At 40.1% G+C, this 24,716-nt stretch overlaps 3 protein-coding genes across 4 annotated transcripts in view; all 3 read right to left on the bottom strand.

Moving 5' to 3' along the window:
* The window catches only part of LOC128264553 (uncharacterized), a 230,872-nt gene that overhangs the window by 17,482 nt on the left and 188,674 nt on the right, over positions 1-24,716 (bottom strand).
* Positions 1,066-13,208, bottom strand: LOC128264565 (probable E3 ubiquitin-protein ligase IRF2BPL). Its single transcript, XM_053000119.1, has 4 exons — positions 11,755-13,208; positions 3,302-3,391; positions 2,156-2,787; positions 1,066-1,706 (listed from the first exon to the last, which is right to left on the bottom strand). The coding sequence occupies exons 1-4, from the start codon at positions 12,719-12,721 to the stop codon at positions 1,566-1,568; spliced, it is 1,830 nt and encodes a 609-aa protein (XP_052856079.1). The 5' UTR covers positions 12,722-13,208; the 3' UTR covers positions 1,066-1,565.
* On the bottom strand, positions 15,313-24,604 carry LOC128264558 (LIM domain kinase 1). Of its 2 annotated transcripts, XM_053000109.1 has the most exons (6): positions 24,359-24,604; positions 21,858-22,519; positions 21,154-21,219; positions 19,824-21,054; positions 17,898-19,524; positions 15,313-17,553 (listed from the first exon to the last, which is right to left on the bottom strand). In XM_053000109.1, exons 2-6 carry the CDS (start codon positions 22,478-22,480, stop codon positions 17,225-17,227), a joined length of 3,876 nt encoding a protein of 1,291 aa, XP_052856069.1. In that variant the 5' UTR covers positions 22,481-22,519; positions 24,359-24,604; the 3' UTR covers positions 15,313-17,224. The 2 variants fall into 2 exon arrangements, with proteins under 2 accessions (XP_052856069.1, XP_052856070.1); XM_053000110.1 differs by lacking the exon at positions 21,154-21,219.

Genomic DNA, 24,716 nt, shown 5'->3' with positions numbered 1-24,716 from the left:
CGCCTCTATTGGACACTTGCAAAAAGGATGTTTTGCTGGCAAATTTTCAAACCGATATCGAGTTTTGTTGTGCATTTTCCGATTGGTTGGTCCAGTGTTTGTGTGTTTCATTCATTCATTTAGTTCTTGCCCCAGCGACATCGGCTATATACACCCTATATATATATAAATATATATATATATATATATATAGCTTAAAAACGATTGCCAATCTGATACCAAAGAGGAGTTGCGCCTAGATAAGACTGCTGCTACCTCGTTCAAAAACACAAAAAATATAGCTAAAAATTTCAGTGAGCAGCGAATGGTATTCGCTGCGGTTTAAAAGTCTGTTTAAAATTCCACTGCAACTCCGATTTTGGGGTGTTACCAGTTGTTTTTTTGCCGCCAATTTTGTGTTCAACATCAAATATATTTCTATATTATTAAATATATGTATATATTTATATTCCGATTATGTGGTATGCATACGTATGTACATTTCTTTAGCATAATAACTGTTTTTCTCTCTTACTTTTCCATTCGTTTTTTCCATTGTGTTTTGTTTTAAATTAGTTAAACTTACAAAAAAAAAAAGAAGGTATTTATAAAAATAAAAATAATAAGTATATTAAAAAAAAAACGTCAAAGTGTGAGGGAAAAGAGGGTAAAAAGTAGATTGTAAATTAGGCAACATTCATAGAAATAAATTAATTAATTAGTACAAACTAAATGTAACTTAACAATTAAATCGCTCGCCTACATAACAGAATCTATAGTTATCGTATAATATATAGGTTTTATGTATACTCGTATTAAAAAAAAAGGATTTTAAATCTAATGCCAGCAAGTGTATATTACTTTATTTGTGATTTGCCGCTTGCTTCTGCTACAAGTAGGTTGATTTTAATTTATCTGTTTTGTAATCCAGAAATATTTCAAGTTTCTCCCTTATTTTTTTTTTCGGTTCGGTAATCCTTTCTCACTTGGGCTACGTATGCATTTTTGTTTTGGACAAGTTTTTTTCAACATCCGCCCACAAGTATGCTACAAAAATGTGTTCCAACGCTTTCGTTTTTACATTAGTTTTTCTCATTTGCGAGCGTTTTGGTGTTTTTCTTTTCTTTTTTTTTTTCTTTTTTCTCCCTAACATCTCGTTTTGTTTTTGCTGGTAACAAATTGCATTTTCATTTAAGTGGTTTCATATTTTTGCTTACGCCTACAAAATTGTGGTTTTGCTTTTGCTGTTGCTGTTGTTGTTGTTGTTGTTGCTGTTGTTGTTGTTGTTGTTGTTGTTGCTGTTGTGTTGTGTTGTTGCTGTTGTTTGGTCGGTCGTCATGGACAAAGACAGAGCATTATATTTATGTCTGCTACTGCTGCTGAGATGCCGCCGCCGCCGCCGTGGCCAAAAAAATGTCAGTTGCTCCTTTAAATCCCCCAAATCTTAAACCAGTGATCCAACAGAGAGTGTCGAGAGGGTTGGACGCGAGATATTATCCAGGGGGGAAGTAGGGTGTTCACATCTCACATCTCACATCTCAAAAGTGCTCCAAAGCCCTGCGCAGCTTCTTACAGTAAAATGGACATTAAGACTCGCGCTCCTTCTTCACCTTAACCTCCTCGCCCAGGATGGTGGTGATCTCGCCCTGCATGAAGGCCCACGGTATCACCGAGTTGGCCAGCGGACAGCGATCGCCGCTGGGACAGTACACCTCGTTGCCGAGACCCTGTCGATAAAACGAAAAAGTTTGTTATTAATAAAAGATTCACAATAAAATTTAACAAGTTCAATACAACACATTTTTCCAGTTTGTCTAAGAATATTCGGATTATTTTTGTTAGTTGTTCTATGTGGATATTCTTCATACTCTTAAGTTTTAAAAAACAAAGTTTATTTAACAGTTCTATAATTATTTTTAAAGTTTTAAAGATCGCTTTGAATTAAATGTTTAAAAGATTATTTCAAATATTAATTATAAATTCGTTAGCTTAACGAATAATTTATAATGATATTTAAGGGTTTATTTGAAGTTTAAACTAGCTTAAACTCAACTCATCTTCAAAAGGTTAGTAGTATATAATTTTTACTGAACAAACTTATACAAAAAAAAAAAAATTTGTGGAATTTGATGATGGTAAATATGTTGTGGTAGAAATAGCTTCAATGTGCACTCACATTCTGCCGTTTGATGCTCTCGCGGCTGCAGGGGAAGCAGAACTTGTGGTGGTTCACCGAGGGGCATTGCACGAAGTGCGTGTCCTCCAATCGCTCCTGGCACAGGGTGCACTTGAGCGTGGCATTCTGGGCGGCCGCCGCCGCCGCTGCCGCTGCTGAATTTGAGGCGGCACTGCTGCCCGGAGCTCCGCTGAGACCGCCACCGCCGCCCGCCGAACCGCCACCGCCGCTGGCCAAAGGTGTACCGACGCCGCCCTGACTACCGCTACTCCCGGGACCGGGATTCACGGCTCCGCCGCTGCCATTGCTGCCGGATGGACCGCTACCGCCGGCCGGACTTCCATCGCCGGCCACCGAATTTGGCGCCATCGAGGCGGGACCTATGGCTCCATTGCCTCCGCTTCCGGAGCCGGCATTGCCGCCCGGTCCGCCGCTGGTGCAACTCAGCTGACCGCCGTTGCCGCTGGGGCCGCCAAGGGGTCCACCGGCGGCAGTGGCTCCGCCAGGCCCTCCACCTCCAAGGCCGCCGGCCACCACCGCCTGGCCCGGATTCGAGCCGCCCACCTCGGAGCTGGTGACGGTGGTGCTGGACACGTGCCGAGACCCCGATGAACGACGTCCCGACGAGGAACCTGCAAGGATTGCCAACGAATTTGATTTTGTTAGTGAGAAGTACAAACAAATAAAATAATACTTTTTACTAAATTAACTTAGCGCCACTAAAAAATTACACAAAAAGTCCAAAGCTATAGAAAAGTCACTCACATCTCAGAGCTCTAAAATTAATAATTTAAGGTAATGCCCAATACCAATATTTTTAAAGTATTTTAGCTCTATAAAACTATGTTATCAAGTAAAACTACAAAAGCTTTCTAAACAATATTATATGGTTTTGTGCGTTTTCTTGTTCTCGCAGTTAACAAAACGTTGGTCTCAAGCTGTATCTTCATTAAGCCATTTTGCAACTTGAAAAAGAATTATTGATTATAATTATTTTGACGAATGATTAATTATTCCATTTCGCTAATGGATAATAAAATTTTTCATATTTAAAATATGTTTTGTAAAACTATTTAATTTTTGTGTATTTTATGTTCGAATTCGAAATTCAAACCTCAACCGAAAGTGTAGATAAAAAAAACTAACCCGAACTGTTCGGCGAGTGTACGCTGCGCGGTGGCAGCGGTCCCGAGGGCGGACTCGATCCATTGCGTCGACTGGCCGGGGACATGTGCTCTGCAATGGGAAGATGGTTTGGAATCAGATTAGCAATCGGATTGAATGCATTGGAAAAAAAACAGCTTGATATAATAATAATAATCACATGTTCAATATAAATTTAAAGGTAATTATTCGCTTAAAATGTTTAATAAAATCTTTAAGTCCCGTTTTCTCTTAAAATAGGATTTAATCTGAAAAAAACGGTTTAAAACAACTAAATTTCTCTCGAGTCAAGTGCAATGTACGAAGGGCCTTGGCCCCACAACGTAAACGTATGCCGACACACCCACTAACAACGTTTCCAAACAGTCAAGGTAAATAAATTAACTAGAGACATCCTATAATTTAACCAACATTTTACTCATACCAAATTATATCCAATTAACATTGACATAGACGATTTTTTTTTTTTAGACCAATTGAAATTTTAGGATGTTTTTTTATAATGACTACAGGTTGCTTTAATTTTATGGTATTGTTTATATTATAATTTTTATATCAATTTCAATTGCTATCACACAGTGCTATTTCTTGAACGCAACTGTGTGGCACATTTGTACATATTTTTGCAGAATTGGGCGAAGAACAAACGGTTTTCATTCAAGTTTTGCTTTCGATTTTTAATGCGACTGAACCAAACAAAAAATTAATCATATGCTTCTTCTTTTTCGTTCATTGCAAATAAAATTGTTGTTGCTTTTGGGGCTGTGTATATTTGCTGTCTTGTTATTTTGTTGTTGTGTTTAAGGCTGTGTAATTTTAGAACTTGGCACGAAACATGTTTCTATAATTTTTGTTGTGTGAGTATATTAACACGTATGTATATACCTATGTATATTTATGTACATTTTTACATAGACATATTACTTGGCAACGCCGGCTCAACAACAACAAGTTTCATTCACCGGCTGTCTAGCCATTGATTGTGACGTCACAGAGGCACGATTCGATTGCGTGTCATTCTTGTTCCACTGTGCAGCTCACACAGCTGTTTTTTTTTTTCTCTTTTGTTTTGTTGCTCTTGTTTCACCGATTCTTCGTCTATTCTGCTTCTTATTTGGCAATGTGCCAGAAGCGAAACGAAATGAATGAGAATGGAACGAAACTAGTTCTGCGCATACGTCACACGAGAGGGAGAGGGTGAGAGAAGATGCAGGCCGGTTTTCTCCATTTCGTTTTGTTATTTTTTTTTTACTTGCATGCCACCATGCAATAATGTGTATGTACACCAGACACGCACACACGACATACATAAAGCTATTTGTTTTGACTGTTCTGCTTCTTCCTCTCCTTATTCGTGTGCTTTTTGTTTCATATACATATTTGCTCTCTGTTATGGCGCTGTTATATCGATGTTAACTTGTTGGCATTAAATTTGAATTTTGTGGGTTTCGTATGCAGTGCACGCGCACGCGTAGCTGCTTGATATTGAAAATAAAACAAAAAAGCGGCAGAAGATGGTTCAACAAGCGAATGGAAGAAAAACGTATTTAATTTGTATGCCCCATGGGCCACGGCACATTGCTCAAATGTCGACGCTTGTCACTTTGCCGGCGGCGCACAGTGGGCTGCATACGAAATTAAGCTCACACATTTACCAGTGTGCTGTTATGTTTATTTATTTGATAAACTGTTGCTTCTTCTTATTGTTGGTTTTGCTTTTGCTAAATTGCTTATGCTGGCTAAATTGGCAAAAAAAAAGAAAAGTAAGAAAAAATCGCAAAAGAAGTCAAATAAGGAGGCGAAGAAAAAGGAGGCGAAAGGTAGAGGAGAGAAGACGTCGTGCATGTTGTGTGGCCCCAACACGTACATAAAGAAGTACGTGTGCGTGTGTATTTATAGCATTTGTTTATATTTTGCATGCAAGAGTTTAAGAACAACAGCAATAAATGCCAAAAGCCCTCTTGCTCTTTTCCCCTAGCCATTTTGCACCGCTGCTGTTGCACAGTTGCATGTGCGTGGCCCATTGAGAAGAATGCGGAGACAGCAAGCGTCAGAGCGAAATAGCAAGCCTTCCACATACAGTTGCAAGTGTGGCGCACAGTGGGTCAAATGCAAACAAAAGAGGAAAGAAATCCGAATTACGCTTTTAATTTTATTAAAATCAGAAAAAATTATTATATCTTTTTAAACATATACGGTCTTAAAGAACATTTACTTTAGCAATACCTATTTCCTTTCATGTTTTTAAAATGTAAGGTTTAAGTTTTAGTAGTTTGGCTAACAAATACTAAGCGAATTACCCACTTAAATATCAGATTGCGTACTAGATCATAAACAATTTCAGCAATACTCATGTGTATTTTCATGGAGCATTCCAATTCCAATGTAAACAATTTCAGTTTACTGCATTCGAAAATCACTTGACTGCAACTTCGTTGCAATCTATTTATGAAACGACTTTTTATTAACGCATACATATATGTACATACACACACGTAGTGCCATAGTGTACTATGCATACATATATATGTATGTATGTAGGTCCAGCCCCAGTGTTTATTTGTTTTTCATACATTGGGAGCCGAAAACAAACAAATTTGCGCGATCTCCGTTCTTAAAATCGAGTATAAAACTATTTATAGATTAGTTTACGTTTTCCGTTCAGCACATTTTGCCTGGGTATGGAATATTTATCGATATTCCACGTTTTTTTTTTTCGCACTACTTTGCTAGAATGAATCATTTGACAATTTATTTCAAGTCATGAGCTGGAGAGCCGGGGCAAGGAGTACAAACAATAAATATTTATACATTGTTGTATTTGAAAAAAAAAGAAACCATATTGTGTATGGTGTGTTTACATGTGGGATAGAAACTATTTCGCCTTCGAATGAATGAAAACAAATCGCACCACACCCAATAGGAGGGGTCACTCCCTCGCATCCTCCATTTTTCGCAACTCTATAAAACTATTTTTCCGGGTATTGATATGAGATCCCTTGGAACAGGAATGTTTGGCGAGCTTATCGAGAACAGAAACGGAGGAATTTATGCGGTATTCAAATTAGTCGTTTCGTTTATTTCCAGTCCACTCATTTCAACAAATATTGAATTTTCTGTTCGATTATATATTTTATTTACTTAAAAAAAATTGGTTTGGTTTTGATAAAAAAAAAAACTGACAAATTTAAAGAGAGAGATATTAAAAAAATGTTTATTCAATAATTTAAAATAAGTTTTTATTGCTTATCAAAGCTTTGTTAATGGCACACTCTTAAATGATAAGTAATTCACCTTATTTAATAAGACTACACATTCTAAATAAACCAATAGGTAACAAATAATAAATCAATGTTATGTGTACCTAATCTAGGCATAATTTTTCTTCAAATTATGAAAACATATGTATGCCTTATAGTGACAATAAGTAATAAGCTTTACATTAAATAATCAATCTTTTTCGATTAATATCCTAATTAATTCAACAAAAGTAAGTAATAACAAATTGTTATGGTATTTAAAATTATATAAATGGACAAAACATGCTAACATTATTCACATTTCCTGGCATGCTTTTTTTTTAGAAGTAACCAAATTTAAATGCACGGCAAGAGATTATAATAGATTTAAAAAAAAAAAAATTCAAACTGCATCTTTTTTTGAAAATGATATTCGAAAACAGACTATTACATTACCTTTTACTACAATTTAAATATGATCTGCAATGTGAAAAGCATAGTCATCATCATGGGCAATGATATATGTGAGTTTATTTAGCGATACGATAATATGGAAGATTGCTACATGTGGGTATACTTTTAAGTGGATCCAATCAGCGATCAGCGATTGGTTTCCGCACAAGCACATCTTCAAAGGCCCAAGAGAAAACCCAGCACTCGTCTATTTGTGTTGATTTAATGTAGACAACTTTAACAAAAAGCAGAAGATCTAATGAAAAATAAACAAATGTGCAGGGCCCACTTAAATAAATCGACCGACGAAAAAAATAAAGCGACCCGGTACAACGAGGCGCTATCAGTCAAATAGTCAGTTGGCCCTGGTTGATAAGATAGGCTGAAGACCCCGGTGGACGGCATCGTCGACCAGTCCACTTAACAATTAGATAAGATAAACAAAACAGCTGTGTGTATAAAGTATAAAAAGAGCGGCCAAGAGAGCAAACGAAAGTGGAAAAACTGAAGTGAAAACTGAATTTTTAAATGGAAACGAAGCGGTGTTATGTGTACCCTGTACTCGATCTTGCCCCCGGAATCCGTCTAGGTTATTTTTTCTTATCTCCAAGTCGGCGGCGTTCTTGGAGATAGAAGGGAGAAGGGGGGCGGAAAAAAGAGCTTATCAACAGTCATAAAAATCAGGATGATCTTACTGAAAAGATCAAGAAACTGAACGACTTTTCACACTGTCCAAAAGAAAACTAAACAATTAAATATATAAAAATATAATGATCAGTTCATAGAAATACATATAATATCCATTAAATATAGAAGGGAAGATTATGGTTTTTGTAACTATGTATGTCAAGATCAACTCTTAATAAAGATTACGATTGCATGCTTATTTCACAAAGTTATGGTTTTACTTAGAAAAACATTGTTTCATCGTCGTTTTTGAATACGTTCTCTACAATATAGCCTTAACAGTAAAAAACTAAACTTAATAAAAAAAAAAAAAAAACAAATTTATTATCATCAAATGGGAATAAATTCCCCCAAGCTGTTGATAAGTAAAGTAAATACGATGCCGGCACCTATCCATCAATAATCGATCAGTAAAAAAAAACCGGCGATTGCATATCATATCTGGCCTTTACCGACAATACTTAGGACGCTACTCTTTCCTTATATTTGCTCTGTGGGTCGCATGTTTTGGGGCTTAACTCCTTATCGAGCAGTTGTTTGCCTTATCAACTAACCACATGGTCGGGTTTGTGATATGATAAGATATGGTTGATGGCGCAATCTACGCCGATAAATTAATCGCTTATCACCACACTCACCAAGAGCAAGCCTTATTGACACTCTCCCAAAATGGCAAATAAAAAATGTAAGCTAAGCTTTAATTACCCTTACGAAGGTAAGTTATTTTGTCAAAAGAATACATAAATTAATGTACTCTTTTGATAGAAATTTGATGGATATCACAGTAATAAGCTGCATACATAAGCAATTCCAATTTTAAGGACTGTGTAAAATTTAAATTGTTTATAAATAATTAACTATTAATTAAAAACTTGATTCGATAATTTTTCACAAAAATAACACATTAAAAAAAAACCTCTTGATCATCATTGACAGGGTCTCACTGCTAAGGTTCTGTAAGGTAGAGGTTTTTTTTCCCCTATTATTTTCTTGTGCAACAGGATAACTTTAAAAATGAATGCACCAATTAAAACCATATTCGTGCTGATTGCTTAAAATTCTCTACTTAACCCATTTCAAATTAATGGTACAACCCGGAGCATTAGTTTTTGTACATTTTTAAAATTCCTAAGTGTGGAGACATTTCATATAAGAAAATCTAGCAGCTCTAACTTGAAGTTATGTTGTCTTCGCTGTAAATCATTATATATTTTTGTGACCGCTACTGTGTCTAATCGACACTGTTTCACGTGTTTTAACGGTTAACAGCGGCCATGCACTCCAACTAGCCATCTCGCTCGCACTTGCTGCAACTGCAGCTGCACTGAGCACGCAATGTCTAATTATGAAACAGGGAGAGGGATGGAGATGCTGCAGCTGAAGCTACAGCTACACGCCTTACGCTTTACTTTCCTACCGCCAAAGGAAAGACACGAACAAATTCCTGGCGAACGCATTGGAATGGTCAGTCAGTCAATGCATACACACGAACTAGATACACACACACACACTTAGCCGGCAACACGAAGAGCTGAATGAAACGAAACGAAAAAGGGGGTGTGAAGTGGGCGAAAGAGGGGAGTAGGTGGCAAGGGGGTGGCGCGCGCACGTTGCCGTTCCATTTCATACATATACATACATTTGTACAATTTTTCTCTGTACACCGAGAAAAAGTTTGTTATATTTTTAGTATATACACAAACGCAATATATACATATGTACATGTGTATATACCCAATTGGACTTTTTTTTTTGGTAATGAAACGAATACACACAGGAAGGAAGAAACAGAAGCGTAACGTAAATACAAAACAACAAGCGAAATTGGCACAGTGGGTGTTAATTGGCAAATTCCAAAATGTGTGCATAAATTGAGTTTATTTTGACAAGTTCATAAAAAATAAGAAAAGCTAAACCTCTAGTCGTTGGAATTTTGTTTTTAAACTATAGTGTTCATTTTCGATAGCCCTTTTTTCAATAAATGTAAATGTTCTGATCGTTATAGTTACAAAAACAAGCTTTGTATGTTTGTTTCCATTTTTCACATTTTTAAATAATTAAAAAAAAAACAAATTCTGAACAATGTTATGCAAACACAAAGATTTTAACTTTTTCTTTAAAAGTTCGTGGAATAGGCCCCACTGTTTGATGACGGCATCGGTTTGGGCAAAAAGTTTTTTTTTATCTCGTTTTGGGTGTTTTTTTTCTTTTTGTTGCTGTCACTGCAGTTCGTTCCGTAATTCGTATACCAAAATTTATCTACACCCTGGTTCGTTTGTAGGTGTGTGTGTGTGTGTGTGTGTGTGCAACTTGTTATCGCATAGCGTAGCGGAGAAACAGCAGAAGAAGCAGCAGCGAAAACCAAAACAAGTTTAATGACGTTTTGCGCGCGCAGCCAAGAAAAAAACACACCGCACTCAAACACAAGCACACACGAAACCAGTTTGGAAAGAGGAGAGCAACAGTGAGAAAGAGGGAGAAAGGACGAGCCAGAACATTACAACGTCAGCGTCGACGATTTTTGCACGTCTCTGTTTTCATTACATTTTGCGGCTCTTTTTTTGTGTGTGCTTTTTTTATTTATTTTTTTGCCATTACGACGGTTACGTACGTGCATGTAAGCGAACACGTAGCTATGTATGTATACGTTTAGTACATGTATTTTCCCTATATATTGGCATGTGCGCATGCCTTTTAATGGCAAGGGTTGGCAGCCCCTTATTTTGTCGAAGGGTTGCAAAATGCGTTTCTAGGATTTTTGTGTGTGTGTCATACATACACACACAAACACACAGCATCGGGAAGAGATAAGACCCCGCTGATAAGAAAAAACGTTATCTAATCGGAATACCCCGCTTATCACTAATACTCTACACTAGTAGATTCTTGCTGCTTCTTCTTCGTCTTTCCAGGAGAGATAAGGAGCAGGCAATCACGCCGTTTCACTCTGGCCTGAATATCTGTATGTGTGCCAGTTTGGCTGCCCTGTGCCTTATCTGTATAGCTGCCTCCCCTTCACCCACTCCCTCCCCCTTCACCGTACAACTAGAGCGGGACAGACAGCTCTCTCTCTCTCTTCCTCCACCGCGATCGCAGGCTTTTTGTCTCCCTTGGCCGCCCAAAACGGTAAACAAATACAGTGGGCGCTAGCTAATTAATGGCGGCGATTTAAAAAATTTCTTAGCCTTTCTAGGAAAAAAAAAATGGAAAATTAAAAGCCCACAGCAAGCCTAAAAATTACCAGTAAATCTTATCACTATCATTTTGTTAGCATTTTTAGACAAACAAATGATTCTCTTTAATTACACATGTTTAAATACTTTATATACGCAGGTTTTAACGGAATTTTGCAACTCAAAGAAAAACTCTACAAGACAACGAGACCCCAAGAATTTGCCTTTCTAATGTTCTTATTGGTATCTAACACCTTTCCTATTCCTAGAAAACTATTATTTTCATTTACACTAATCTGAACTGATCCATTCCTTTGAAAAAGATTTTTGTAGTAGTCGACTTGGATTGTTTTCAGTGACTCTTCGACTAGTGTTTACTGTAACTTGATAACAACCTGATTGAGTATAGTTCCTTCAGAGTAGGGCTAACTAAAAGTTCCCTCAGACTGAGCATTACTATCACTTTATTTTTGTTTCCACTGGTAATTTGATAACCAAAACAGATGGGAAAATCCATCATTATTATTGATAGGGGATTATCCCATACTATTTTTCATTGACTTTGATATTGTAAACTTTAATGATGGTAACTTACAATATTAACTTTAAAATTCATATCATCACAACCAAAGTTTTTACCGACATCTGTAACCCATTTAAGATTTTACTGACTACTGCAATTGATAATAGATATTGATTGAAAATTTAAATGAAGAGCTGTTTTTAAAAATGCCCTTGCCATGATATTTTTCGGATTCCTTTAAAAGTGTTTTTGCTCCCTAGTTACTACTGTTAAACGAGAGTTTTCTCTTGCTTGTTAGTTTCTTATACGATCGTTGAATGGGTATTTTGATGGCCAAGATTGCTTGACCTTATTGCTTACCTGCTTTGAAGGTCGATGCATCGAAGCTGGGCGCTCTGACAGGCTGATTTTTATCCCTCAGCCCGCTCAGCTGCCGCTCGGGAACATAACTGACCGCTGCGGGCAGGGACTCGCCTCGGGTCAACGGCGGTCTACCGGCGCCGCCCGTGGGATCGTCCATGGCGCTGCGCTTGACCCCGGGCGGACCGCCAGCCCCGGCGCCAGACAGGGGCGCTGCTCCGCCATCGGGTGCGAGACCGTGCGACGACTGCTGCTGCTGGGCCACATCCACGTCGACGTCCTCGCTGGGCGGTCGCTTAAGATTGACGGACAGGGCGGGCGGTAGATTGCTCCCTTGGCCGCTTCCGGCTGTGGGCACGCCCCCTCCAGGGCCGCCTCCGCCCACGCCACGCGTTGCATTTGGCGGCAGGTGGTGGGGCGTCATATGTGAAATCCTCACCGGACGCACACCGCCGCCGGGAGCATCTTCCAGCTTAACGGGATAGTCCAGGGGCGGCCCGATGCGCGGCACGGGCATTTGATAGGGCATCTGATGATGATGATGGGCGGCGGCAGCTGCTGCGGCGGCCACGGCCGAGCCGAGTGATAGTGGCCCCGGTCCGCCCGCACCCGATGGGCCCGGACCGCCACCGCCGGGCGGACCACCGCCGCGATGGGAGCCCGGTCCTGGTCCCGGAACCGGGCCCACTTGTAACTGTTGTTGTTGTTGTTGCTGCTGCTGCTGCTGCTGGAGCACCACGGCTGCGGCGGCGGCCACTTCGCCGTTCTCGTGCGAACGCTGCTGTTTGCTGGCGGGATGGAGACGCTTCATTTGGCGGGCGGCGTCCAGCACCGCCTCGATGCGATCGGCGCCCTCGTAATTGACGCAACCGCGGCATACTGCCTCTGAAAAGTCATTGATCATCGCCCACGGCATTCGGGGCAGGTCGCACAAGTAGCAGTGCTGCCTTTTCGTTTGCAGCGACATCCTGGAAACTGGAACCTGGATTTCTGCCTAGATGTGTGGGGGAGGGGGATCTCTCTGGAAATCGCTGGTGCTGTATGTGCACTCACTGGAATGGCTTACTGTTTTATTCTTCCTTTTTTTTTTATTTCTTTTTCTTTTGTGTTGCTGTGTTTTCTTTAGCTTATGTTATTCATGTTTTCATATTGATTTTCGCACACGCACACACACGCGCGCACGCATTTTTCACCGCGCTTCACCCGAAAAAAATTCACTAATGTTTTCTATTGCGCTGCGCTGCTCACACACACATACCAACAACACACACTTGACAAGCGCGAGAGCCCGCGCGCGCGAGAGAGAGAGGTGAGAGAGCGGGACACGTACACGTACGACGCCAAAAACGTGGAGGAAATGGAAATACAAAAACGAACGGGAGAACGAGCGACGCAGCGAATAACGGAAAAGTCAACCGGACGCCACAAAACTCGCGGACAGAGTGACCTTGGAGATAACGTGCGAATATACCTGAGAGGCTTGCTAGAACATACTAAAAAATCCGCTTCAATATGCCAAATATACTAAAGAAATACCAAAAAATTGTATTATAGCATGGTCTTGAACCACAAATTGGGGCGTTTGTAGAATTATACCGCTGATCCAAACCTTTGCAAATAAATTTGGTTTGAATTGATATACCGTGAAAATTTAAAACCAAAGTAATGAGATTTGTTCATATAAAGTCGAAATTATATACCCATAACATTTTAAAAAAGTTCTACTTTATTAAATCAATTTAATTTATATCTAAAAAAACACCTACTACTTAAAATGTATATCCAATTTTATAAAAAAATTGCTCTCACACGATCTATCTGATAAAATATACGCGAAATATGTTTGACTCTAACTACACGTATATATAAATATTTAGTTTGTTTTTTTTTTATACTTCTTAAATTAAATATCTGGACAAATTGCAGTATTAAGGCACAAGTAGCAGAGACTAAAACCGCTAGCCGGTATAACCGATAATACAATTTCGTACCAGAAAACCGTTACAAAAAATAATAAAATATGGTAAAGCTTAAATTTTATTACAAAAAAAATTATTTCATTAAAGGAACGATAAATTTACTTGCATTTAAAAAAATCAAGTTTTAGTTATTTTACAACATTTTTTGTTGTTTAGTATCTAGTTAAGTATTTTATTTTTAATTGTTTCTAACCTACTTCCAAGATTCAATTAAGTTAACTAAATCAAAAGTTTTTTTTTAATCTAAATTAAGTAGAATGCAATTAAGCTATTAAAACTTACAAAATTTTACTGTAAATGATTTAAGAGATTGAAAATTCATTAAACATTTTCAGATCAATTTTTGGGTTTAATTGGCAATCAAACTAGAACTATCCAAATATGTTGTTTTTAAAAAGGCATATTTAGTAGAATTGTTTGGGGTGTAATTAGGGTGCCCAGACCCAACCCCCTACCGTCTCTGCTGGCGTACGTGCCTGCACGTCATAATTGAAAAACACACGCAAAGCGACGCTAGTGACGAAGTCCGCCCCCAAAATGTGGGTGGTAAAGGTTTGCCAGCGTGTAGTATACCATGTAATGTTCGTGTCCTGCCTCTGGATACACATCCTATATATATATATATATATATACATATATATATCCTATATACAGATACATACATAGGGGTACATGCGATATGTTTGTGGGTGCTTTGGATACAGAAATGTAGACCTTGAATCTGGTATCTTGCATCTCTTTCACATGGCGAACAGCTGACTTAGCAGAGCTCTGTAACTGTTAATGAAATTAAGAGCTGAAGCGCGGCAACGTCGCCTGTTTCCTTAAACACAAATAATATATATATGTAAAAGGATATCAGAAAACACTGCGCAGGACCACAAATTGCAAGGACCTGCATGTACATGTAGATGTGTGGGTGCTCGCATTGTCCTGGGCTGTTGGCCTGCATCGATTTCCCGACCATGGTCTGGGACAAATTCCATTCCACGATACACGTGCATATCTATATCTGTGCGTATATCCTGGAAAAAAGGCGATGCGGAAAAGGAGCAACCAGATACATACGAACAAGCAACGACCTCGTAACGGGCCCTCACCTTTTCGCCGCCTCCTCTTTTCCAACCCACAATCCCGGCCATCTGTTTAGGCACATATGTAAATTCTTTCAAGTCCCAATTTCACTAACACATTTTTAAAAAACCCCTCGGACTAGCCTTCCTTTCAAATATCATCTTGATATTGCTATATAAATTGAAATAATGTTACATTTGATTATTTTAGATAATATAAGAGGCATAACAAAAGTCTGTAAGTTTTTTTTTTATTTTTTATATTTATGAATAATCAGATATGATCTTTATTAGAAACCTATTTAATGATAATGTAGGCCAAGTTAATCTTGAAAATAAATAAAAATCTTTAAATTTTCATAATATATTCCAAAACGTATTTTACAAAATTTAACTATTAAATCTATTAAATCGGAAAATCCGAATTCTTTATATACTACATTAACCATATTTTTAAGAACCCCCAACAAGATGATGTTTCGTATCAGACAATAAATAAACGTTGGTTTCCATTCAGTTTGTTTATTTATTTTTTCCAATTTTCATTTTTTATATAAAAAAACAAGTTTAAGATTAAAACCAAAGGAGAGTTACTACGTTTATACACAAGCTGCATATGTGAATACAAATCTTTCTCTAACCAAATAACTAGGTAACCAAAAAATTACTAGTTAGTAAACTTATTTACAAATGGGTAGAAAAATGTTGCTATACTGATATTATCTGTTCAACGGTATGGAGATTATAGGGAATTGTGTAAGTTATATTTGTAAATACGTTAAATATTTTGAAACATTGAAGAGCAGGCGTATAAACGTAGCTATAAGGTGGAATCAAAATACAACACATTACATTAACTGCATATAAAAATATCGAACATATTTTGTTGTATATAGATAATTAAATGCTAGATCGTTTTTTGGGCGGAGCCACTGTTATACAGACATATGTCCGTATAACAGTGGCCAGGCTCAAGTGTCATTTAGAAGCTGTTAATTGCAAAGCGTTTCGATCCTATATATAGGTTAAGGTATAATGGCTATATAAAGTACACAGTTTAACAGTATAACAGTATTAGGCTTGAGCGTGTGCGTGTTTTGTATAACAATTAGCGTGGGTGTATGTATGTATCACTTACAACCTAAAATTGCCTTTGAGCAAAAACGTTCTTATACGATTACAAAAGTTAGACTTTTCCTCCACAGTACAAAAAAAAAGTGTTTCCTAGCGTGGTTAATTATTGTTCATGGAATGGGGGGACGGGGCGGATGGGTGGAAAATCGAGATATAATAAATTAGATTTAAGCACTAACATGGAATACGTTTATCTATATAGTTATGGAATATATATATAAATATATTTATATATGGTGTATATCAAAAATATTCAAACCACAATTTTTCTAGTTAAAGTTCTTTTCGTTCCATTGTCTTTTTTTGTGGGTGGGCTCCTACTCCTCCTTCCTCGCAAGATTCTTCAGATTCTTTCGTTCTTCGCTCAGCTTCATGGCACAAGTTTTTTCCCTCTCTACTTCTGTATTCTGTATATCTCTATCTATGTTTTTCAAATAACTTTATATCGGACAGTAGTGGGCTAAAAAGTAATTGCTTAGCATTTTAGTGAGTTCGTTAAGTTAGTCGGAACAGTTGTTACCCTGTATTCTTAAATACTATAATTATTCGCATGGTTTATACAATCTATGTAATATTGCAACTTGTTGGATTTCTTTCATAACAGGCACTTAACCTTCGTTTAGTTTGAACTTAAAATTGAATGTTAAAAACAATAATATAAAACCTTTTGATTGAAAGCTGGGTATAACAGTTTTCGTTGGGCTTTTTGAGCATCACTGATATATTCGTAGTTGCCCTCTTTGTAATTTCTTTTCGACCGTTTTGAAAACTGTCGTCGATTGCCGCTTTTGGAATTGATATCTGATTATTCCTCAAAGATTCTTTTCCGTTCTCAATTCCAAGAGTGTCGCTATAGTTCGCTATTCGTTTTTCGTAGACGATTTCTGTGTTTTTTTTTTTTTTTGTTGGAATGTTGAGTTTGTCATGTGCGTATATAACAGTTGCGTTCACAACAGTAGAACAGTTCACTAGTTTTTTTTTGGTTTAAGAAAAGCATTAAATAGTTATATAAAATGACTGGTTATACAGAAAAATAGAAATGGAAATGTTACAGAAATGTACTGGTATTATATGGTTAAATAGTGGAATAAGTATTTCTGTACATTTGGAAAGCGAACAGTCGTATTACGAATTACAACAGTTATGTGGTAAAAACAATTAGGCTAGTTACAACAGTTAGTCAGTAGAACATTACACTGCTTAATAGGGCTCCCTGAGTGAGAACAACACACTGTGCACAACACTTGACAATCGAGTATATAAGAGTATGGCAATTTTGCCCAGCTAGCAGCGCGTATTGAAATGCGTGCGAACGGGCGGCGGTGGTGCTCGCCTCCTTCTTTCACCGCCGCCTGGATTCGTCGTTCCCGAGGCTCCAGTCCGATAGCCCTGAAGGTGACCATTGCCGGAGGATCCCGTTGCCGGTGATGCCGCACAACCTGCTCCCGCTCCGGCGGATGCACCTGTCGCCGCTGCCTCATCGCGCATTTTCTGCTTCTGATCGCTGAGACGGGCTCCCAGGCGATGCACCTTCTCCGGACTAAGTATGCTCAGGCGTGTCGTCTTCGTGGATTGTTGTTGATGTTGATGCTGTTGCTGGTGGGCAGCGGTCACTAAATATATCGAAAAATATAAAACTTTAGTGGAAACAGTACAAAGGTTTCGGATTGATTTGGTATAAACATAAATATATACAACAAAATTTTAACAAGTTAAAACTTGTAATATAAAATTATTTTAGCAATCTATTAAATATCATTGAAGTTTGGCAAATAAAACTAAAATCCATTTATGTAAATAATTAGGAAAATAAATGGAAAATATGTTGTATGAGTAACTTAAATTCCAAGTCACATAGCAAATTATGTGAAGCAATATAATCAATAGGTAAATGTGTGTTTAAGTTTAATACGTCAAGAAAGGATACCCTTTAAATCAAATTATAGCGAGATTTTACCATTGGTAAGTCGTTGGGCCGTGGCGGCGGTGTGCCTCTGGGCCAAATGCTTGCTGGGGGATCCCGGCCTGCTGCTCCTGGTGGGCGAGACGCAATTGCCGGCGGGCATTCCTTGGGCTGTCCGACTGGGCGTTGGCCTCAGCGGCTTGCCTTTGCCATTGGTCGATGGCAGGCGATGATTGTTGCTCGTTCGCTGCGGTGGCAGCTGCGGGGACGCTTGTGGATGCGACGTTGGCAGGGGCAACGTCAGCTTGTGCTTCTTTGGCAGCCAATCTGGTGGAGCGGATGATGGTGTACAACTGGTGGTCACATTGCCGTTGCTATTCAAATTAACACTACTATTGTGGCTGGGCGGCAGAAAGAGTGGCGGGTTGGTGGTGGTGATGGTGGTGGTGTTGCTACTGCTCTGGCTTTTGGTCGTTGTGGCGGCCTTGCTCCTTTTCGGAGCCGGCGTGGCCAGTGGTTTGCTAACACTGCCGGAAGCCAAATGCTCTAGGGATTCCGCATGCTGCAGCTTTTGTCCCACACTTGCCGTTGCAGGCGGATTCTTACGGCCAAAAATTGGAGTCTGATTGATGCGCTGCGTGCGTGGTGGTGGCGGTGGGCAATTGTTGCCACCATTCAGGGCAGCCGCTTCATGCTCCAAACGCTGAAACATCTTTAGGGCCACCGGTGGTGTTTTGAAGAAATTCCTCATCGAGTGCTGGGATTGGTTAAAGTTCCGTCGGCTAGCCTCCTCTAAGTGCTCGAATTTGCTGCGACATTGATGCAAGCGGGTGCGCATATCGTCAATGGCCAGGCGATGGTGCTGCGTATCCGTCCTGCTTGCGTTTTCCTCCATCACCTCATTGCCCGCTTTCACTGGCTTTTCGTCCTCTTGTGCCACTGGCATATTGTTCACCTCCTGGTAATTCAAGCTAGTATCGCAACTGGAATCCACATCGGAATAGGTGTTCAGATCCCTTACATCCTGCAGCTGCAATTCGGCACCGGGCCGCAGGTCCACCAAGTAACCTCTCTCACCGAACGGTCGACATTTTCTGAGGGCCTGCTTTAGAGCCCGTTCCTTGGACTCCGTTTCGGGAGTTAGATTACGTCGCTCCTCTTGGGCGCCCAGAAAACGCTGCCGGCGCCTGGCACGCATACTGTCCCGCAGCCTTTCACCGCTCGGCGAGAAATCTTTGCCCAGATGCGGCGATTTGGGTATATCCTGCGGCTTGATAGCCAGATTCTCCTTCTCTTTCTCCTTTTCCTTTGCCACCGTTGATGTATCCGTTTCGACCGCAATCTGGATCACCTCATCGAGATTATTCAAGCTGCGCTGCGAGGTGGGCGACAAGGCATCCTCGGAGCTGGCATACCACTCCTGGAAGTTCTCGATCTCGTGCAGCAGATGCTCGGGCGGCACACGATCGGCGGCCAGATCATCGCCCAGCCGTTGAAGCCAAATGTGCAGGGTTTCAAAGCACGGACGCAGATCGGGATTAAGGTCGCAGCACACGAAGGCCACTTTGACGAAAGCCTCTGGGCACTGACAGCAGAACTTCTCGCGGAACTCCTGCTGATTGAGGCTGAAGTCCGAGTTGCGGGGCATGAAATCCGGATCCGCTTCCACGCGACCAATAATCTGAAACGGATTTGGTAAATAGATTAAGCACTTTGCTAGGAAATCTTAGCAATAAGTTGGTGAGCGCAAAAAGAGCTGGTTGTAAACGGTGCAGCTGCTTTCTCTATGCAATCTACAAACCATTGTCATAAATATCTATTTAAATTGATATTTATTTTATAATTATATATTACTATTATGTATAATTATCTATGTTATATGATAATAAGAGAAGAGAGGCTGCAATAAGCAACCGCTTCATCGTTTACAACAAGCTTCTTTCAATTTCTCTGCTCTAAATTATAGTAACTCAATCTCACCTCACACAGCATAATGCCAAAGGAAAAGACGTCGACCTTCTCATCGTACTTAAGGCCCTTCATCATTTCGGGTGCCATCCAGTAGGGATTGCCGACCACCGTGTATCGCTGTCTACGCTGCCTGCTCTTGCTGCGCCTGAGAGTTCCGCCCGGCGACATGGCCGCATCGCTACCAGCGCCCGATCCATAGCCCCCTGGTGTGGCATTGCCACCACGGTCAGAGGATGCCACATTGCCGCCAGGCAGACGCGGTGCATCCACACTGCGTGCTAGTCCAAAGTCTGCCACAATAACCGATCGATCCTCGCGCACCAGACAATTCATCGAGTTGAGGTCACGATGGATGATGTTCATCGAGTGCAGGTAGCTCATGCCGCAGGCAATGTCCCTGGCCAAGCAAACGCGTTGCGGCCATGAGAGGACCTGAGCAGAGTCGTGGATGAGTTCCTTGAGACAACCACCGGCCACATATTCGGTGACCATATGCAGTTTCTTGTCCTTGTACAGCACACCAATAAACTTGAGCACATGGCGATGGTCCAGCAGGCGGAGAACAGCCACTTCCTTAATGAAATTCCTTTGGGCTTCCTCGTCCGCACGGTGGAGCTCTTTGAGGACCATTACCTCGCCACTCTGGCGATGGGTAACCTTGAACACCTTGCCGAAAAAGCCTTCGCCCAACTTTTCACCAATAACCAGATCAGATGCCCGAAAGATTCGCTGAGGTTTCTGGACCACACGACAGGATTGTGTCCTCGACAAATCGTATAGCTGGGGATGTGCCGAGTGCTGTTGTGCCTGGTGCTGTTCGTCCAGCAACTTGGACAGACTGGAACAGCGCTCCTTCTCCTTCAATTGGGTCATTGTGGCCGCTCCTGCTGCCGTCGATGGCGGTATGGTGGTTGAGGCATTGGTGGCTTGACGCAGTTTCCTGGCCTTTGGTCCCTGTTCGCCGGGTGTCCTATAGAGTCGCTCCCTGCCCACCTCCACACTGGAGGCCGAAGTGCTGAGCGGCAGGATTAATGTGGACGCTGACATGGCCCTCTGGATATCGGCTTGGCTGCATGAGCGGCACACTTGCACCGGATCATGCTCCACGGTCAGCTGCAGCATCTTTTCATTACTCCGGATCAGTTTGTCGATCTGCTCCACCGAAGAATCGCTGACTGGTGTCCCATTCACCTCCAGGATGCGGTCGCCAATGTGCAAATTGGTAAGATTCACATCGATCCTGTGGCAAATGAAATTTACCAGAGATTAGAAGGGTATTAATTTAGAGTTACTCGCTTTAGTTGTTTGGGTTTGGGGTTGTTACTCCAGGGGGTGTTACCTATAAGGGGCACCACAGCACTGTTCCGCCACCGAGGTCAGCCAGAAGAAGAAGTTACAAAACAAGCTGTTCCGTTTTTTGTTATTGTTTTTAGTTTATTTCGGGTAAGCATGTATTTATTGTAAATAGGCAGAGGATGAGACACCAGCCAAGTTAGTATTGGATAATAAGTGGTTCGCTAAAGCTAGCTACTTATACAATAAAAAACGTTCCATCAAGTAACTCAACTACAACCAAACGAAAGCCATATAAAAATCAATAACAATAACAATAACTTCTTTAAAAGCACAAAAACGAAGATAACTGCTTTTCGTGCAATTATATATAATTTGAACTATTTGACTTTAGATTCGCAGATAATGGGGCTGAATTTAAGTGAGTTAAAAGGAATGCAATTTGTAATACCTATACGCTTTCAAAATCAATTGAAATGTGTTGTTAAAGAGTAGTGCTCTTAACCACCTTTTTGGTTGGCCAATTTTCGCAATATTTACAAGGGCTAACATCACATTTGTCATATAATATGGAATGTACATTTAATAATGGAATGTCCACTGTATTAATGAACAAAAAAAGATAGCAGGCAGAATGAACAATCTAACAAGTTAATAAAGGAGTAACCAATACTGATTATATGTGCATAGATAAATGTTTGTGAGGATAATGTAGGTTAATTAAGTAAATGACTAGTAGGCAATGCTTACTCTGTAATGCGGACTGTGGGACAGCCGTCGTCCAGGGCCACTCCGTCGACCCTCAGGCCCGGTGTGGCGTCCTTGGGGATCTCCACCAGCCGGATGGAGTGCATCGGCTTGCCGGCCGTCGTGATCCGTGCCTTGGCATCTGCCGGCTGGCAGGATCGCTTGCCATAGCACTGGCCACAGTAGAGCTTCGACCGCTCGACCAGCGCATACGATTCACCCTCGCCGATGAAGGAGCCACATGCTGCGCAACAGAAGCACTCCGGATGGAATTTGTGCTCGCCGGCCACCATAACGGGTCCGGTGATAACGGCCGTGCACTGTTGGCAGGCATCGCCGAACCGGCCGTAATAATCCTCCCGGCAGTACAGTAGACCCTCGCGCTCAAAGTACCAGTTGTGCAGGTGGCCCTCGCAAACGGAACAGCGGAAGCAGTCGCAGTGCCACTGCTGACCCAGAGCCATCACGATGGGCTCCTCCGGATGGGGCAGTAGTTGGCCCCGACAATGGGCGCACAATCCTGATCCTGATCCTGATCCTGATCCTGATCCCGACACCGATACCGATCCTGAACCCGATCCTCCTCGACCGCCATTTTCCCGCAGGCGCTGCTGGTGATGATGCATGGAATGATTTTTTTGTGCCTCGGCCCGGTTACGTTAGCACTAAGGGGACAAGGCAAAGAGGAGTGAAAAGATATTAACGAATGACGGAACAGGTATTAAATATAGTAAATATAGAACAACAGTCACGGAAAATGACCCACATACGACCAATAATCGTAAACAAGGCAGTAAAACTAAGCAAGAATCTGTTATATGCATCTAGTTTTATTCATATCGATAATTCCAATGAGACAATGTTTGTAAGACCTATGTATGTATAAATAGGATATGGCTATTTAATAAGAATCGTTAGGTATTGTAGAAAAAAATACCAGAAAACTTCAAAGAAGTTCTTTGATGTCCATTTGAATTGTTAACCTCATTATTAAATATTATTTTTAAATATTTCGCAATCAATGTTCAAACAAAATATGTTTATATAAATACAGAATGATATGACGTAATACTTAGTATTAAATTTATATTGTTCAGATAAAGATAAGATTAGGACCTTTTGTAAAACCGTATTATGCAAAAACATAGATATACATATACATATACATATATATATATATATCAATTTATTAGAAATCCTTTTAAAGATAATAAAATTTTGGCAATATCGTCGCGCAAATAAAACGAAATTCTTTAGGCGGTTACTTGAATTTCTTTCTTTTAAGCAATAGCTACTGTAGTTAGAATTAAACGAATGACAAAAATGGAACAATAATTTGTACGAAAGATAGTCATTGGTTTGGGGTTTAGTTGGGGAAATTGTTCACAAGCGATAAAGAGTTCGATCCTGAGTCAGCTCCTCCAATGGAATGCAAAAACCGCCTGATTTTGATTGACTGTCCGGCGCTTCTTTCTTGGATCATCGCTTTACATTCATACATATGTACATATGTAAATATGTAGATATGTAAATATCTCAACATTGACCGTGAAAACGGAGTGGATGCAACAACAACTATGGGTCTTTAAAGCAACTGCAATAATCGCAATTGCACTTCAGCTGAGCTAACTGTAGTTGTTGTGCTTGCTATCCCGCTCCCGCCCGCGTAAACTATGCCAATGAATGACGAATGCACTCAAACACGCTCGTAGACACAGTGGGCAGTAAACTTTAGCTAAAACTCCATGAAAATAATGACTTCTTTTCACGTTCTCAACCTCAACCCCTTGTAGTCATAATGGTACCCAAGCAGAATATTCGATATATGTTGATTTATAAACATTTATTCCTTATTTAATGCGAAGTTAACCGAAGAATAAAAGTAATCGTTCTGACAAAGGGAACATTTTTAGATTGAATGTGTTTAATCTATTTTCAACGGGCGAAAATATTCCGTACCACTTTTAAAGTTTAAATAGTCAGTTTATTTAATTAAGGAATTAATTGTTTTAAATAGTCGCTATTAACTTCCTGAGTTTTGTTATGCACTAAAAATAGTTTAACTTGATTGTTATTAGTCGTGGTACATAGTCGCACTAGAAATTATATTCGTTTAATTGTATGTAACTATCATAGCTTGCGGTCAATTTATGTTAATTAAGACAATTAATTCACTTAGGCAGTTTTGTTTATTTTAAGCCAGAAAAATTGACCAATTTGCCCACTGTGCGAAGGCAGAAGCACAACACACACACATGCTTGCTGGCGGACACGAACACGCGTACAGGTGCTGCACACTCGTACAAACACACATACACTGTTCGAAAATGTGTGTGGGGGAACGGGAACAACAACGACATTAACAAATGTCCCAAAGCAGATACAACAACAACAACTGGTTTTACCAACATGCGCGTCTATTGTTACCTGTTTGTTGTTGTTTCTGCTGTTGTTGTCGTTTTTGTACACTAAATTAAACCAAACACACACGCACACACACTTACATAATTGTTCGTTTGTATTGCCATTGACTTGACGCACATTGCACATTTGTTAGGTTTTCTTCGCATTATTTTATTCAACCACAATTCCCGCCATGCAATAATAATATTGGCAACCGCTGCCGAAATGCCAAGGATTTAATTTAAATGCCGACGCACAACTCACGAACTCAAACAATAAAAAAGAAATGCATAATAAACAAAACAACAACAAAACCACACAAAATAAAAGACAATCGTGCCAGTGCGACCGTAGGCCTAACATTAAAATAATCCTGACCTATCGGCTGTAACGCGCCAACTCAAAAAATGTTAATATTATATTTATTATTATTTTTTTTTATTAATATATTTTTTTTAC

Source organism: Drosophila gunungcola, unplaced genomic scaffold (genome assembly GCF_025200985.1).
Source record: "Drosophila gunungcola strain Sukarami unplaced genomic scaffold, Dgunungcola_SK_2 000074F, whole genome shotgun sequence".
In the NCBI taxonomy this organism is placed as follows: domain Eukaryota; kingdom Metazoa; phylum Arthropoda; class Insecta; order Diptera; family Drosophilidae; genus Drosophila; species Drosophila gunungcola.
This window is presented reverse-complemented; position numbering and strand designations above follow the sequence as displayed.